Source organism: Pteropus medius, unplaced genomic scaffold, assembly GCF_902729225.1.
Source record: "Pteropus medius unplaced genomic scaffold, Ma_sr-lr_union100, whole genome shotgun sequence".
Lineage (NCBI taxonomy): Eukaryota > Metazoa > Chordata > Mammalia > Chiroptera > Pteropodidae > Pteropus > Pteropus medius.
Genome location: NW_024352784.1, coordinates 4,340,367 through 4,354,128, shown reverse-complemented (window position 1 = coordinate 4,354,128; position 13,762 = coordinate 4,340,367). Strand labels below are relative to the sequence as shown.

The 13,762-nt window shown below is 36.0% G+C and overlaps 1 protein-coding gene across 6 annotated transcripts in view; it reads left to right on the top strand.

Annotated features, from left to right (window-relative positions):
• Positions 1 to 13,762, top strand: part of C2CD3 (C2 domain containing 3 centriole elongation regulator) — a 113,894-nt gene that overhangs the window by 40,634 nt on the left and 59,498 nt on the right. For all 6 annotated transcript variants that reach the window (XM_039848025.1, XM_039848026.1, XM_039848028.1 and 3 more), the window contains exons 12-16: positions 3,726 to 3,844; positions 5,756 to 5,878; positions 8,373 to 8,867; positions 11,290 to 11,441; positions 13,284 to 13,530. In XM_039848025.1, coding sequence (XP_039703959.1) covers positions 3,726 to 3,844; positions 5,756 to 5,878; positions 8,373 to 8,867; positions 11,290 to 11,441; positions 13,284 to 13,530 — 1,136 coding nt within the window. The remainder of the gene's footprint in view (positions 1 to 3,725; positions 3,845 to 5,755; positions 5,879 to 8,372; positions 8,868 to 11,289; positions 11,442 to 13,283; positions 13,531 to 13,762) is intronic.

Genomic DNA, 13,762 nt, shown 5'->3' with positions numbered 1-13,762 from the left:
CCGGCTGCTAGAAGTTCCAGCACTTCCAGGCAGGCTGATTAGGGAAGTCGCTGCACCTTCACCCCTCCCCTTACTCCTGCAAGAAGCTCCAGTGGCTGCGAGAGGTAGCTTCTTTATTTCTCCCAGTCTACTGCCTGTTACCCGGGGTTCTGACCTTTGGTATCTCTTATATGCAGATCCCACACTCAAACATGCTAGTGTGCAGTTTGGGTGTTTTTTGTTGAGTTTTAGATGTTCAGCTTATTGTTGTTTCAGGGGGAGAGATCTGAGGACGTCTCTCACTCTGCCATGTTTTCTCTCTTCCCTTTTTAAAAACAACTTTGTCAAGATATAATTCACATGCCATTCAATTCATACATTTGAAGTGTACAATTCAATGCCTTTTAGCAAATTCAGTTATACAATCATTACCACAATCTAATTTTAGAATATTTTCATTCCCCATAAAATAAATCCCATACTTATTAGCATTCACTCTTCAATTTCCTCTTCAGCCCCCAGTACTAAGCAACTCCTAATCTATTTTCTGTCTCATCAATTTTCCCATTCTAGGCATTTCATAAAAATTGAACTACATATGATTTTTATGACTAGCTCCTTTAATTTATAACATTGCAAGTTTCATCCATGTTTCTTTTATGGCTGTATAATATTTTACTCATGGCTATACCACATTTCATTTATTCATTCATCTACTGATGGGTATTTGGAGCGTTTCTACTTTTCGTCTGTAATGGATAATGCTACTATGAACCTTCGTGTACACATTTTTGTATTGACATATGTTTTCATTTCTTTGGGGTATATACCTAATAGTGGAATTGCTGAGTCATATAGTAAATTGTATCTTTTAATTATTTTAAGAACTATCAGTCTCTCTTCAACAGCTGCTTTACCATTTTACATTCTCATATAAATGTTTAAGGGTTCCGGTTCTCCACATTCTCACCAACACTTGTTATTTTCCAATATATTTTTATTCTAGCCATACTAGTGGGTATAAAGTGGTATCTCATTGTAGTTTTGATTTGCATTTCCCTAATGACTAATGATATTGAGTATCTTTTTATGTGCTTGCTGTCCATTTGTATATCTCCTTTGGACAAATGTCTGTTTAAGTCCTTTGCTCATTTTAAGAGTTTTTTATATATTCTGGATATAAGACTCTTATCAGATCTATGATTTGCAGATATTTTTTCCCATTATATGGGTTGTCCTTTCACTTTCTAAATAGCATCATATATAGCACAAAAGTTTTTAATTTTGATGTAGTCCTTTTTAACTATTTTTTCTTTTGTTGTTTATACTTTGGGTGTTGTCTTTTTTTTCTATTTTGTTTCAAATAGTTCTAATACAGAAAAGTAAAAGGGTAATATAATAAACACTTATATTCCTGCCATCCAAAATCATAGCTGCTTTTCCAACAGATTTTGAGAATACCTTTGCCTTGGTTCTCCAGTCTCATCCATGAACAGTTCATCAGTATTAAGCTTCTTCTCTAGGAAGTAGTTTGAGAAATAAAAGAAAGGACCTAACTCTCCTATACAGTCTGGTGACATTAGAGTTAAAATTTTTTTATTTTGCTTTGTTTTGTTTATTTGGTTTTTAAATTAAATATAATTTATTCATGTGATTCAAAGTTCCAAAGTCCCATTTTTGAAGGCAGACAATGTTGTAAGTTTCTTTTATATACTTGCTAAGATATTTTATGCATATAAAAGGAAATATGTGTATTCTTTTGCCCTCCTTCCATTGTTATTCAAGTATTAGTGGACCGTATACCCTGTTCTGCATCTTTACTTTACTGTTATATTTTAGTAGTTTTCATATCAGAAAATAAAGAACTTCCTTAGTCCTTTATAACTACATAAAGAGATTAATAGATAGTCAAATGGGAGAATGAATGTAAAAGCATCGAACTCTAAAATAGTATGTTACTAATAGTAGCTCACATTTATTGGGAACTAAACGATCTGTTAAGAACTCGACTCATTGTGTTATATATAATAATCATTTAGTCCTTAAATTAAAACACACAGATGAGGAAAGAAACTGAAGTATGAAAATCACTTAAATAGTTTGTCTAAGATAATACAGCTGGTTTATGGTAAAACTAGAATTTGAACCTAGAACTTTTTAAATTCCAAATTGTGTGCTCTTAATCTATGTCGCTTGTAGTGAATGCATTATTGTTAATGTTGGTCACAGTGGTTGAGTTCTCCCCATGGTGATCATATGGGAAGTGTGGAATAAGCATCAAGCCAGGAACTGGAAGACAGAGTTGTAGTTCTCATTATACCACACACTAATTGTGTGACTTTTAGACAAAATCATTGCATCTGTGGGCCTCTCTTAATAATATGGACGAGACTAGGTATTTTCAGGATCCCTTCCAACTTAAAAATTGTTAGCAATTTATTTACATGAATTAATTCTTCCATTATTGCTTTAACTCACTTTTAGTGGTTAAAAACGACCAAAAACAAACAAACAAAAAAAACAAAAACCCCATGAGCTTAAGAAGCAGAGAATTATGTGAGAAATACCATAATACAGGGCAAAAACGTACCTAGATAGTGAGAAGAAACCTGCATGGCACCAGATGGAAATAGGGTTCTGTTTGCATACAAAGGATTTTGTGGTATCCAAAGTGCTTTATCAAATCTTCTCTTCACACCAATGAGATGTAATGTTGTCTTACTTCCTTTCCCCTTAGAAGATAAACAGGTAAACTGGTCTAGTAGGTGTGGGTGTCCTGCATCCAGACCTTTTATTGACAGTTCTTGTGTATGGATCCAGATAGCAAGACCCAGAATGTGTCCATGAGTAGCAAGAGAAGTAAACAAAAGTCAAGAATTAAGATGCTGAAGGTGAATAGATCAGTTTGAATGAGTACTAAAGATAGTGGATTCTTTCTGTAACTGGGTCTTTTGTGAGGGTTCTTCAAATCTGTTTTGAAGGTCTAGAAGTGAATGGACTGGAAGATCATTTTACAGGTGATAATTTGTGGCTGAGGTGCTCACTAGTAAGTAACAGAATTTAACTCAGATCAAAGGATTTGAGTTCCAAATTCCTTTCTTTTAACCTGTTAAAGCCCCATAGCAGTGAACAGCCTCAAATATTACCATCACCTTATCCCGTTTACAGTTGGTATTATAGCAGAAACTCCTTCCTTTTCATCCAAGAAACAGACTCTACCCCACCTAAAACTGCTAACATCAGTACCTGGGACCTTGTCTGAGTGTGACAGTAGGCGTCCCCTAGTCTTTAGCCAGAAAGAAAACTCATTTGCGTTATTATAATTTTTGATTTAATTCTTCCTTCTCTTCATTGACCTTCATTGTTCCACCTCTAGCCAGCCCCCTTCTTTTGTTACACTTCCTATCAACTCATCTTTCGAAAACAGTTAAGTCAGATTACCTTATACCCAGTGAAATGTATGGTACCTCTTAATACATCTTATGCTCATAGGCTTGTCATTCATTTCTCAATGCAAAGCAGAGTGAAATAGCACTGCTTGTCTTCTCTGAACCTAAGGTTTTCTCTTTGTCTTTGCTCCTTCAGTTCCTATCTCCCTAACACTTTTGTGAAGTTAACACTGACTAGATTTTTGAAAGAAATTTTAGTTAAATTTGAAAGAAAGGCGGGTGGTGTCAAAGTATGGATCGATGATGGCTCTAGTTGGGTAGCATGACATGTACTTATGTGTCTGGTTCTCCTTACAGTGGTGAAATTCCAGCAGAGATTTGTGTTTCCAGTACAGTTTGGTGGCCCAATGATAGAACACTGGTGGAAATCTAACCTCATTTTCCAAATTTACACAAAGAAAACCTCACAGATAAAGGTACTTCAAGTGATTTTGACCTTTGCCTTACCATTTATACCAGGGATTTGGAACATATTTAAAATTATATTTTTACCTAAATTAGGAATTTCTCTAGTCTCAAACAACACTAAATGCTTATGATGATTATTTATATTATTATTGTTAATCACTGTTTGTTGTTTATTTTGGACCAGATATTATGGTTTATTTGCTGTTTGTTATAGACCGGATATGCTAAAGGCTCTATATGAATACACTCAAATTTAATCGTTATGACTCAGTGGAGTAGAGACATTATCTTCATTTTCCAGATCACAAAACTGAGATCAAGTGTCTAAGATCACCTAAGCTAATAAAAGACAAAGCCAGGACTCTATCCCAAATCTTAGACTTTAGATTCTAAGTCCTTAATGTCTTTCCTGTGCTACCTACTATGGAGAATTGAGTGTTTGGATTGATATAGGCTGTTACCCTTAATTTGAGATTCTACTTTCTTTTTTTCAAGCAGAATATACAAGATATCCAGCCCATGTCCAAAATAATGTAATGAGGGTAGCAGTTTTGATCAACTCATTCCAAATTTATAAAATCCATTTGCAACTGGATTTTAATCATAAATCAATAAACTATCATGAGCAGTTTTTACTTCCTTCAGTAAAAGAGTAGCTTTTGTAATCTTTGACCTCCTCCTCTTTGGTATGGATAGCATGAGGAATGCATGTTGTCTTCTTTTTGTTTGCTTTTTTAGAGGCTATAAATAATACAAGTTCTTTCTGGAAAATCCATAAAAGTAGGAAGAGGAAGAAAAACACATAATTCCACAACTTCAAAATTGCCTCTATAAACATTTCATTATAATTACATGGAATCGCATAGTTAATGGCTTTTTTCTAATTTTAAAAAATTATACGTTTTTAATAGAAACTTGAAAAATATTTTTAAAAAGCAAAAATCACCTATATATAATCCTCTCACCAAGAAATAGCTATTGTTACTATTTGTATGTCTCCTCTATCTTTTTCAAATCAATATAATATATATGTAAGTCTTTGACATGTTAGGATAATTTTGTATGCAATTTTTATCCTTTTTTATTTAACATTGTCTTGAGGGTTTTTATTCATTTTTTTGAAAATACATATTTAATCTTTTACACATAATTTTATAATTATTTGAAGGTTTACTATATATATAATTTAATACCCTATTTTTACCAAACATTATAATAAATGTTGCTTATATTCATACTTTTTGTAAACATCATTTTAATAGCTACATATTATTTCATTGTAGGAATGTGCTATAATTAATAATTTGACTATTGAACATCTCATTATTTCTCATTGTTACATTTTAAAATATACTTATTTATTTATAAGCTTTTGATATATTTATTATTTCTTTAGTATGAATTCCCAGAAGTGAAATTACTGGGTCAAAGAGTACAAATGAATATTCAAAGCTTTTATATTTATTGCCAAATTTGCTGTCCAAAAGTATGTTACCAGTTTATATTTCCCAACTTTAGGCACATGACAGCCTGTTTCTCCATAACCTTGATAGAATCAGGTATATTGTTTTGTAATTTTCCGAGCTTTAATGGCAAAATTTGTATCTTAATTTCATTTTGTATTTTTAAGAGTGAAGTTGAACCTTTTACATAAAAAAAAACTCTTAAAAATAGAAAAAGATAATCTTCCAACTTCTTTGTGACTCATGAAACCCTCTATAATCTTCTAGGGAGAAGTAGTGAAAATCAGAAAGGGGACCAAAATATGGCAGAATATGGGCTTCTTAGAGTTGCCTCAGTCAAATAATTAAGCTATTTACTTCATGGGTTCCTTTATAAGATATCATATGTTGTCACTTCAGTTAAAGTTCCCTATGTGTCCTCTTTAATTTGACCCAAACTTTTCTTTTTTCTCCCAGCCAGAAGTCATTGGATCTGCATCACTGCCTTTGAGAGCTGTCATTCAGTCTGAGCTACTTTCTTTCAGTGACCAGCTTCCAGTGCAACAGGAAAATGGTCAGACTCCACTTGGCCCCCTCAAGGTACGTAGGTATAATTCAGGCAGTTACTTATGGCACTTGTATTACTGATTAGCCCTGAGAATACAGCAGTGAACAAGAAAATCAGGGTCTCTGCTCTTGCAGGTTATATTTAAATAGGGCAACAGAAGTGCTGTGAAGAAATAAAAGTTATAATGTGATAGTGAGTACTTGGGAGGAAATAGGGAGATGGTGGTCAGAGGAGGTCTCTCTAAGGAGGTGACATTTAAGGTGAGACTGGAAGAATGAGAGGAAGAGGCTGCCAAGTAAAAAGCACAAAGAAGATTGTTCCAGAGAAGGAGAATAACACATGCAAGGCCCTAAAGTGTGAATGGACTTGGTGTTGTCAAGGGTCAGAATGTTGCCACAGGATAATGAGCCAAAAGGGAGAGTGGCAGAAAGTAAGACTGGACAGGCAGGTAGGAGCTATATCATTCAGAGCTTTGTAGGTCAAAGTAAAGGGTTTAGATTTTATCCTAAGAGCCAAGAAAGGACATTAAAGCATGAGAATGACATCTGATTTACATTTTTAAAGATTACTGTGTGGAAAATAGATTGTATGGTCCAAGAGGGAAAATAGAGAGGCTGTTATGTTAGTCCAGAAAAGAGATAGTTGATGACTTGGACTAGAGTAGTGGCAGTGAATAAGGAGAGAAGTGACTGAATTTATGGCTGGTGGAGTGAATTCTGATGTATAATTCATTGGAAAGAGGGTTCTTTCCTTGAATTCAGAAGCATCAGAATTTCTTAGGTGGCAGAATTTGAATGTGGTTTCAGTATAGGTTTGTCTTGTTGTCCTGGTCAGCTTTTAAAATCATCACAGCCCATACCTAGAACATTTGCATGGCTCCTTATCAACCAAAGAATAAAATACAGGGCATACCAATGATTCCAGGCTACCACTGCATCCTTTTCTCCTGCAGCTGCCCTACCAATAGCCATGTCAAATTATGTAAAGACTCATTAAGGTACCGTGCAGGTCTATGCTTCTATGCTTTAGTTCTTGATTTTTGTGATACTTCCTTTTCTTGGAAGCCCTGTCTGCCCTCTTCCTGGTCTTAGGAATAAATACCATTTAGTTTTAAAGATTTGTGAGATTATCATTGCAAAAAATTCACATTACTCTTCTGCTATGAAAGTTCTATTTTTTGCTTGCCTAGTTCACTCTGGACAGCAAGGTTTAAAATCCGAAGTGGGTAATAAATAGAATTGATGGGCTAGAAATTGTTTCTATCCTGGCTCCTTTGAGAGAAGTACTGTTCTGGATAGATTGTTGTCTATATACAGTAGAGCAAAGAACTTTGCTGTGGGTTTTAAATAAAAGAAACAGCACATCCTTCTTTTCTTTACTAATTCAGTCTCCTAATAGTGGCCACTTTATTCATCATTTATCTTGCATTCACTCTTGCTTAACATTTTTAACTTTTAAGAATAAACAGAAAAAATGCAAAAATCATACAAAGAACTCACATACCCTTTCACTAGACTCACCAATTATTAACATTTGTCACATTTGCATTTGTCACATTTGCTTTATCATTGGGTGTCTACCTCTTCTTTCTGTCTCTTTCCTTTTTTTGTCTCCCTCCCCAACCATACACACCTACACAATTTTTTTCTGAACTGTTCGAGACTGTTACAGACATTATGCCTCTTTCTCCCTAAATTCTGGTGTATATTTCCTAAGACAAAGACATTAACATATATAACAATGTACAGTTATAAAAGCCAATTTAACAGCATACTCTATGTATAGTCAATCCTCAAATTTCACGAATTGTGCCAATCTTTCTCTTTGTAACATTTTTTTCCAGTCCAGGATCATCCTCTCCATTTAATTGTCATATTTCTCTAATCTCCTTTAGTCTGAAACAGTTCTACAGTCCTTTCTCTTCCAGTACTTTGATATTTTTGGAGAAAGTAAGGCCATTTATTTTGTAAAATGTCCTCCATTGGAGTTTACCTAAATCACTTATTACTATGATGATCAAAAGATGATTTCTAACTCCACCATTAACTCCATCATTCCTTGTACATTTATTAATTGGCATCCTACTATATGAAAGAGTTGACCCTTCTACCATATTCGTTTATATTGGTACATACTCATGGATTGGTACATTATTCAATTGGTTATAATCCATTACTATTATTATTCATTTTGATGCTCAAGTTGTCCCAGATTTGGCCAGTGAGAGCCATTTCAGCTGGATTCTGTGTCTCCATCCTTTTCTGAACATGTCCTTATTTTCTAGCACAAGATTATGTTCCAGGCTCATCTCATTTATAGATTATATTATATTATTAATGAATCATCTGTCTAGCTTTTCTTAATACTGGTAAGGTAATATATATGCAATCTATTAATGTTCTTACTGTTATGGTATTAGAGTATGAGTTAATTTATTTTCTAACAATCTAATGCTGCATCCACTCCAAAATTCTGATTCTGATTCTAGAGAAGATTCCTACTAACTCTTCCTTTTGTGTTCTGTAGGTAACTATGGAGCTTGTTATAGATAACAAAGATTTCACTGGTGTCAAGACTAAGTTAAATAGCAGTACCCAACATACCCCACTTTGTGCTGTTAAAAGTCCAGATAAGAAACTACCAGAACCTAGCCAACGTGTTACCTGTACCAAAAATCCACAGAACCTAAATCAAGTACATGAAGAAACTGCAAAGGAAGCACAGAATTTGGTGTTCCCCAACCCAAAGTCACCAAGTCCTGTTGCACTATATTCTTCAGCCTTCATGGCTGTGCCAGCGTCTCACAATTTAGTAAATCGGACAGATGGGTCAACAAAAGAGAGTGCTTTACTGTTGCATGTGCTGTTGATGGTGCCAGATGGGAAAGATTTCATTACTGGAGAATCTGAAAAACAACTACCATGCAATGTTTATTTTAATTGCAAACTCTTCAGCACAGAGGAAGTCACCAGATCTGTCATCGCATGGGGCACAACACAACCAGTCTTTAACTTTTCTCAGGTAACTTTGTACATGTCTTAACATGTCATACCCGTTTGGGGTGGGAGACAAGTATGTTTCCAAAATCATAATGCCATTGTTAAGGAAATCTAGAATGTTCAGACCGGCAGGGACCCTTGTCATTATCTGATGTGCAGAGCCAATCCCACTATTGGATGGAAAGAGGAAAAGACATTGCCAGCATTTTTAAATTGTTTATATCTTTATTTCTTTCTGTTCTGTCTCAGTTTCTCACTATGTCTTTTGCCTGAATTCTGAATTCTGTTCCTTGCTGCTTCCTCTAGGGCCTTAATCCATTAAACTTTTCCACCTTCCTTTTCTTTTTCTCCAGTCTCTCCTTTTTTTATTTATTTTTTCTCACTCTCATTTGTTCCTCCACTTCTTTCAACACTCAGCTCAGTAGAATTTGATGCTATTGCTTAAATTGTTTTTTTTTTCTTGATTTTTGCAACTCTATTCTTTTATTTTCTTCCTGACTCAACAGCTGTTCTTTTTGGTCATTGGGCCAGTAGGAAAAGAAGAGTGACCTCAGCACGTCTCCGTTTCTCTTACCTTTAATTATTGGTGCTCCTAGTCATTGCTCTATCCTTGGAATTTTTCCAAACCACCTTTTCCCCTTGGTCACCACATCTGCTCCCATAGCTTCAGCTCTCATTTATATGCCTTACAAATCCACACTTCTCTGTAGGCCAGACATTGCCTTCCAGTTTCACATCTCTGTATCTAACTGCTTGCTAGTCATCCCCACCAGGATATCTCAAAAACACTTTACACTTGACACCTAACACATCACATGGCATATTGCAGATATTCCATAAAGATATATAAATGAAAGATGAAATTCAGATGTGTCCAAATCTGAATTTATTATTCTTTCCAAATCTGCTTCTCCTCATATCTGCCCTAATTCATTTTATAATTTACTAAGAAACCCAAGCAGAACCTAAAAGTTGTCCTTGACTCTTTCTTGCATATTTATTCACCAAGTCCAATAAATGTGCAAACTTAATTATCTCTGGAATAAATCCTCATTGCCATTGCTTTCATTCAGGCTCTCATTCTCATTCCAAAAAGTTTTCAGGCAGGCCTGTTTCTGGTCACTCCCTGACCCTTTCTCTATGCACCAATAGGAATGATCTTCCTAAAACTCTAACTCTGAATATTCCCACTCCCCCGCCCCCAGCTGTAAAACTCTCAATGATTCCCCATAGCCTCAGGATAGAGTCCAAATCCTTAATTTGGACTACAAGACCCTTTAAGAACTGTCTGTACCTATGTAGTCTTGACTCTTGCCACTCTTCCCTCACACTAGTCAGTCTAATTATGCTCAGCTACTTGCAATTTCCTAAATATTCACTTGTCCTACCTCTTATGTCTTTGCACATGTTCTTCCTTCAGCCTGGAGTTTCCCCTCAGCTTTCATGACTCCTATTAGTCAAAACTTTTTGTACTAGTTAATTCCTGCTTATCCATATGATTTAGAGTTACTTTCTCCCAGCAGTTCCCTCTGAAATCTCCCTATTTGTAGGTTAGGTTGATGTGTTCTACTTTTTTTTTGGTTTCAGGGAACAGAAATGTACTTGGGGTACCTTAACTGCTTGGAGTTTCTTAGATACAAAGTGGCTCTGCTCTCCTGGAATCTTCCTCTCATTGTGTCTTATATCATTTCTGGTTTTACCCTTTTGCTTCTAATGTTTTCTATTGATTTCATAATTGGGGCTTCTCTTTCCTCTGCTGTCGATGCTGTACTACAGATTGGATTCCTTCAAATTGGTGGGCCCTTGATTCTGTCATTAATTTGACCTGCTCTTGACTCTAGATCTCTAGTTCTCTTTGTGACTTCTCTTTTCTCTTTCAACTACTGGCTGGCTGGCCAATTGTAGAGTAATTTTATACTGAAAATCCAGATGAACAGCTGGCCTTGCTATTTACCATAACACCTGTTGGACAGAGCTTTTTGCACTGGACTACGCCACTCAACCAGTGGATTGGCTGCCCTTTGACTGGGTGCTCAACCCTTTTCTAGTCAGTAGCCATCTTTGTTTCAAAAACATCAGCCTTTCAAACAGGAGTTTACACCTGGGTCATTTTGCCTTAGAAAAGGTTGAATGAGCTTCGTAGGTGCCATGATTGACATGTCTGATAACTCTGTGTGTCCCCGAAGTCCCATCTATATGAGCTTTGTCATCAGAGAGCTCATACCATTTCATATTTCTCCTTTATATATGTTGGTCTGTCACACCAGACTGTGGCTTCAGACTGAGGATGCAGATTGGGTTTTGTTTTAATGTCTTTAGCTCCTAGCACTGTGCATGACACACAGTAGGCTTTCAGTAATTGTGTGTTGAATGAAAGTATAAATTAGTCATTTGTCTCAGATGTGGGCTTTTGTTTTTTGTTTTTTGTTCGTTCCTCTCCTCAGGTGATTCCTGTCTCTCTATCTCCCAAATACTTGGAAAGGCTTAAGAACAATGTAATGGTAATCGAAACTTGGAACAAGGTGCGGAGCCCAGGACAGGACAAGCTGCTCGGGCTGGTGAAACTCCCCCTCCATCAGTTTTACATGTCATTCAAGTAAATAGGATCTTTTGGAGTATTCTTTATTTTACATCTTTAACTTTGTATGGACTGAAGAGGAATTCTTATGATTTTCAAACATGACTAGCCCAATAATTCCTTGGAGGATTTTTTTCAATTTCAGGATAGTTTCTGTTCTTTCCCTTGTGTTAAAGCAGTCTTAGAAATACTGCTTACCATGTTTCAGGCCCTATGCTAAGAATCTTACCCCATCAAGTCATTTAATCCTCACAGCAATCCTCTGAGGCAGGTAACTTTTATTTTCCTTATTTTACAGATGACTTAACAGAGGCACAGAGAAGTTAAATAACATGTCATATATATCATAAATAGTAGGACCAGGTTAGAACCCAGAGAGCCTGACTCTAGAGTTCACTCTCCTCACTAAGAAGCTCTGCCGTCAAAGGTTACTACCTCACGAAACTAATGGTTTATCACTGTCACAAAACTAGTATTGTTCACATCAGCCATTTGCAAGATTTCTATACTGAGTATTGTGTTTTAAACCTTCAGATTTGATTACCATACCTTACGTATCACTACCCAGCATGGGGTATTGGTTTATCTGAAGACGATTTCTGTCAGTACAGACTGTTCATTTTTTGTTTTGATTCAAGGTGCTGATTTTTAATTATTTTAGCACTGACCTCTTTCCAAAGCCTTCTCATGTGTTGTAAATGCTGTGTTTTATATTTTACAAAGAGTACTTTCATGGACACTATCTCACTGTGAGCCCTTCTGTAACCCCAGGAAGAATTATCATTATTCACGTTTTGCAAATGAGGAAACTTGTCTTTTAATTTGGAGAAGTCAACCTCTCTGGCTCTTTTCATCTTCTGTAAAATGAGGGTGAAGCTAGATCCCATGTCTCCCTCTTGGAGCAAGTGTGAGAATCTAGTGAGAAAATAAATGAGTAAGGTTTCTGTGAACAGTTAAATACTTATTGATGGTAACATTGGAAAGCATGGTCAGGCTGAGTACTGCTGGAATCCTGGGTGCCATTGCCAGCTGTAGGCTTTGGGCTTTTTCCTCTTTTTTTTCAGTTGTGATATTTGCCTGATCTGGCATTCCCCTTCCCTTCTCATTTCATTTGACCCCTTTACTGAGAGAGCATAAAACAATAGTAGCTACCAATTACTGAGCGCTTACCGTATACTAAGCATCGTAGTTGGTATTTTATATTTGTTATCCCATTTAGTCCTAGCAACAGCCCTTTGATGGAAGTTTTATTACCTACATTTTAAAGATGAGGAAACAGATGTGGAAAGGTTAAATTGATTACTTAGTGTCATAGCAAGTAAGAGACAAAACTAAGATTCAGTATGGTATAATGAAGAGCACTGGACTTTTTCTAACCTGTTAGTAGTGGATAATATCAACCTTAGTAGTGTTAGAAGGATTATAGAAATTCTGTAAAGCACCTACCGCATAGTAAGCACCCAGTAGATGGTATAATTGGTAATATTATCTAAATCTTATCTGCCAGACTCCAAAGTCCATATTTTTTTTGGTTGACCACAGTTGTATACCTGTAAAATAATGCAATTCAGCTGGCCTCTACTGAGAATAGTGCTCCGTCCTAGACACTGGAGTTGGGTCATGATGACACAGATAAATCACATTCCCTGAACTCAGATTGCTACATTCGGAACTTACCTGCCTGGTAATTTTTATTTGATGGATTTGTAGATAAAATCATGTTTTTTCAAACCACCATTACTTTTCTAGTTGTAGATCCATTTTTAACAAATTGAGAAAATGAGCCAAGTAAGAAATGAAGCAACTCTGTGACATGATTGATGATTGTTACTTGCTCATGAACAATTTCTCTCCCTTTAGAGATCCCAAGATTTCTCGCCTGCTGCTTGATGCTCAGTACCCAGTTGTTGCTGTCGACAGCTACATGCCTGTGATTGATGTGTTCTCAGGCCAGCAGAATGGGAGTCTTCGAGTCTTTTTAGCTATGGGTTCTTCAGATCAGATAATGGCACTACAAAGATTAAAGAATGAAGAAGGAACACTTCCTCCCTTCAGCCCTAGGCCACCCCATTTTCTGGACCCACCGTCTGTAGCATCCATTGCTATGGTAGTAACTAAACAATTATTTATAAAAACCATAATCTCATTTTAAGGTGTACAGTGTGATTATCACAGTCAAGCTAATTAGCATATCCATCACTTTACCTAGTTACCTTTTTTTCTGTGTGTGGTGAGAACACTTAGATTACTCTCTTAGCAAATTTCATATATCATATCTTGTCTTGCATGTTTTGGTGAAACCATTGCCCCAGTTCTTAATTCAGTAGTGAAAGACTTAA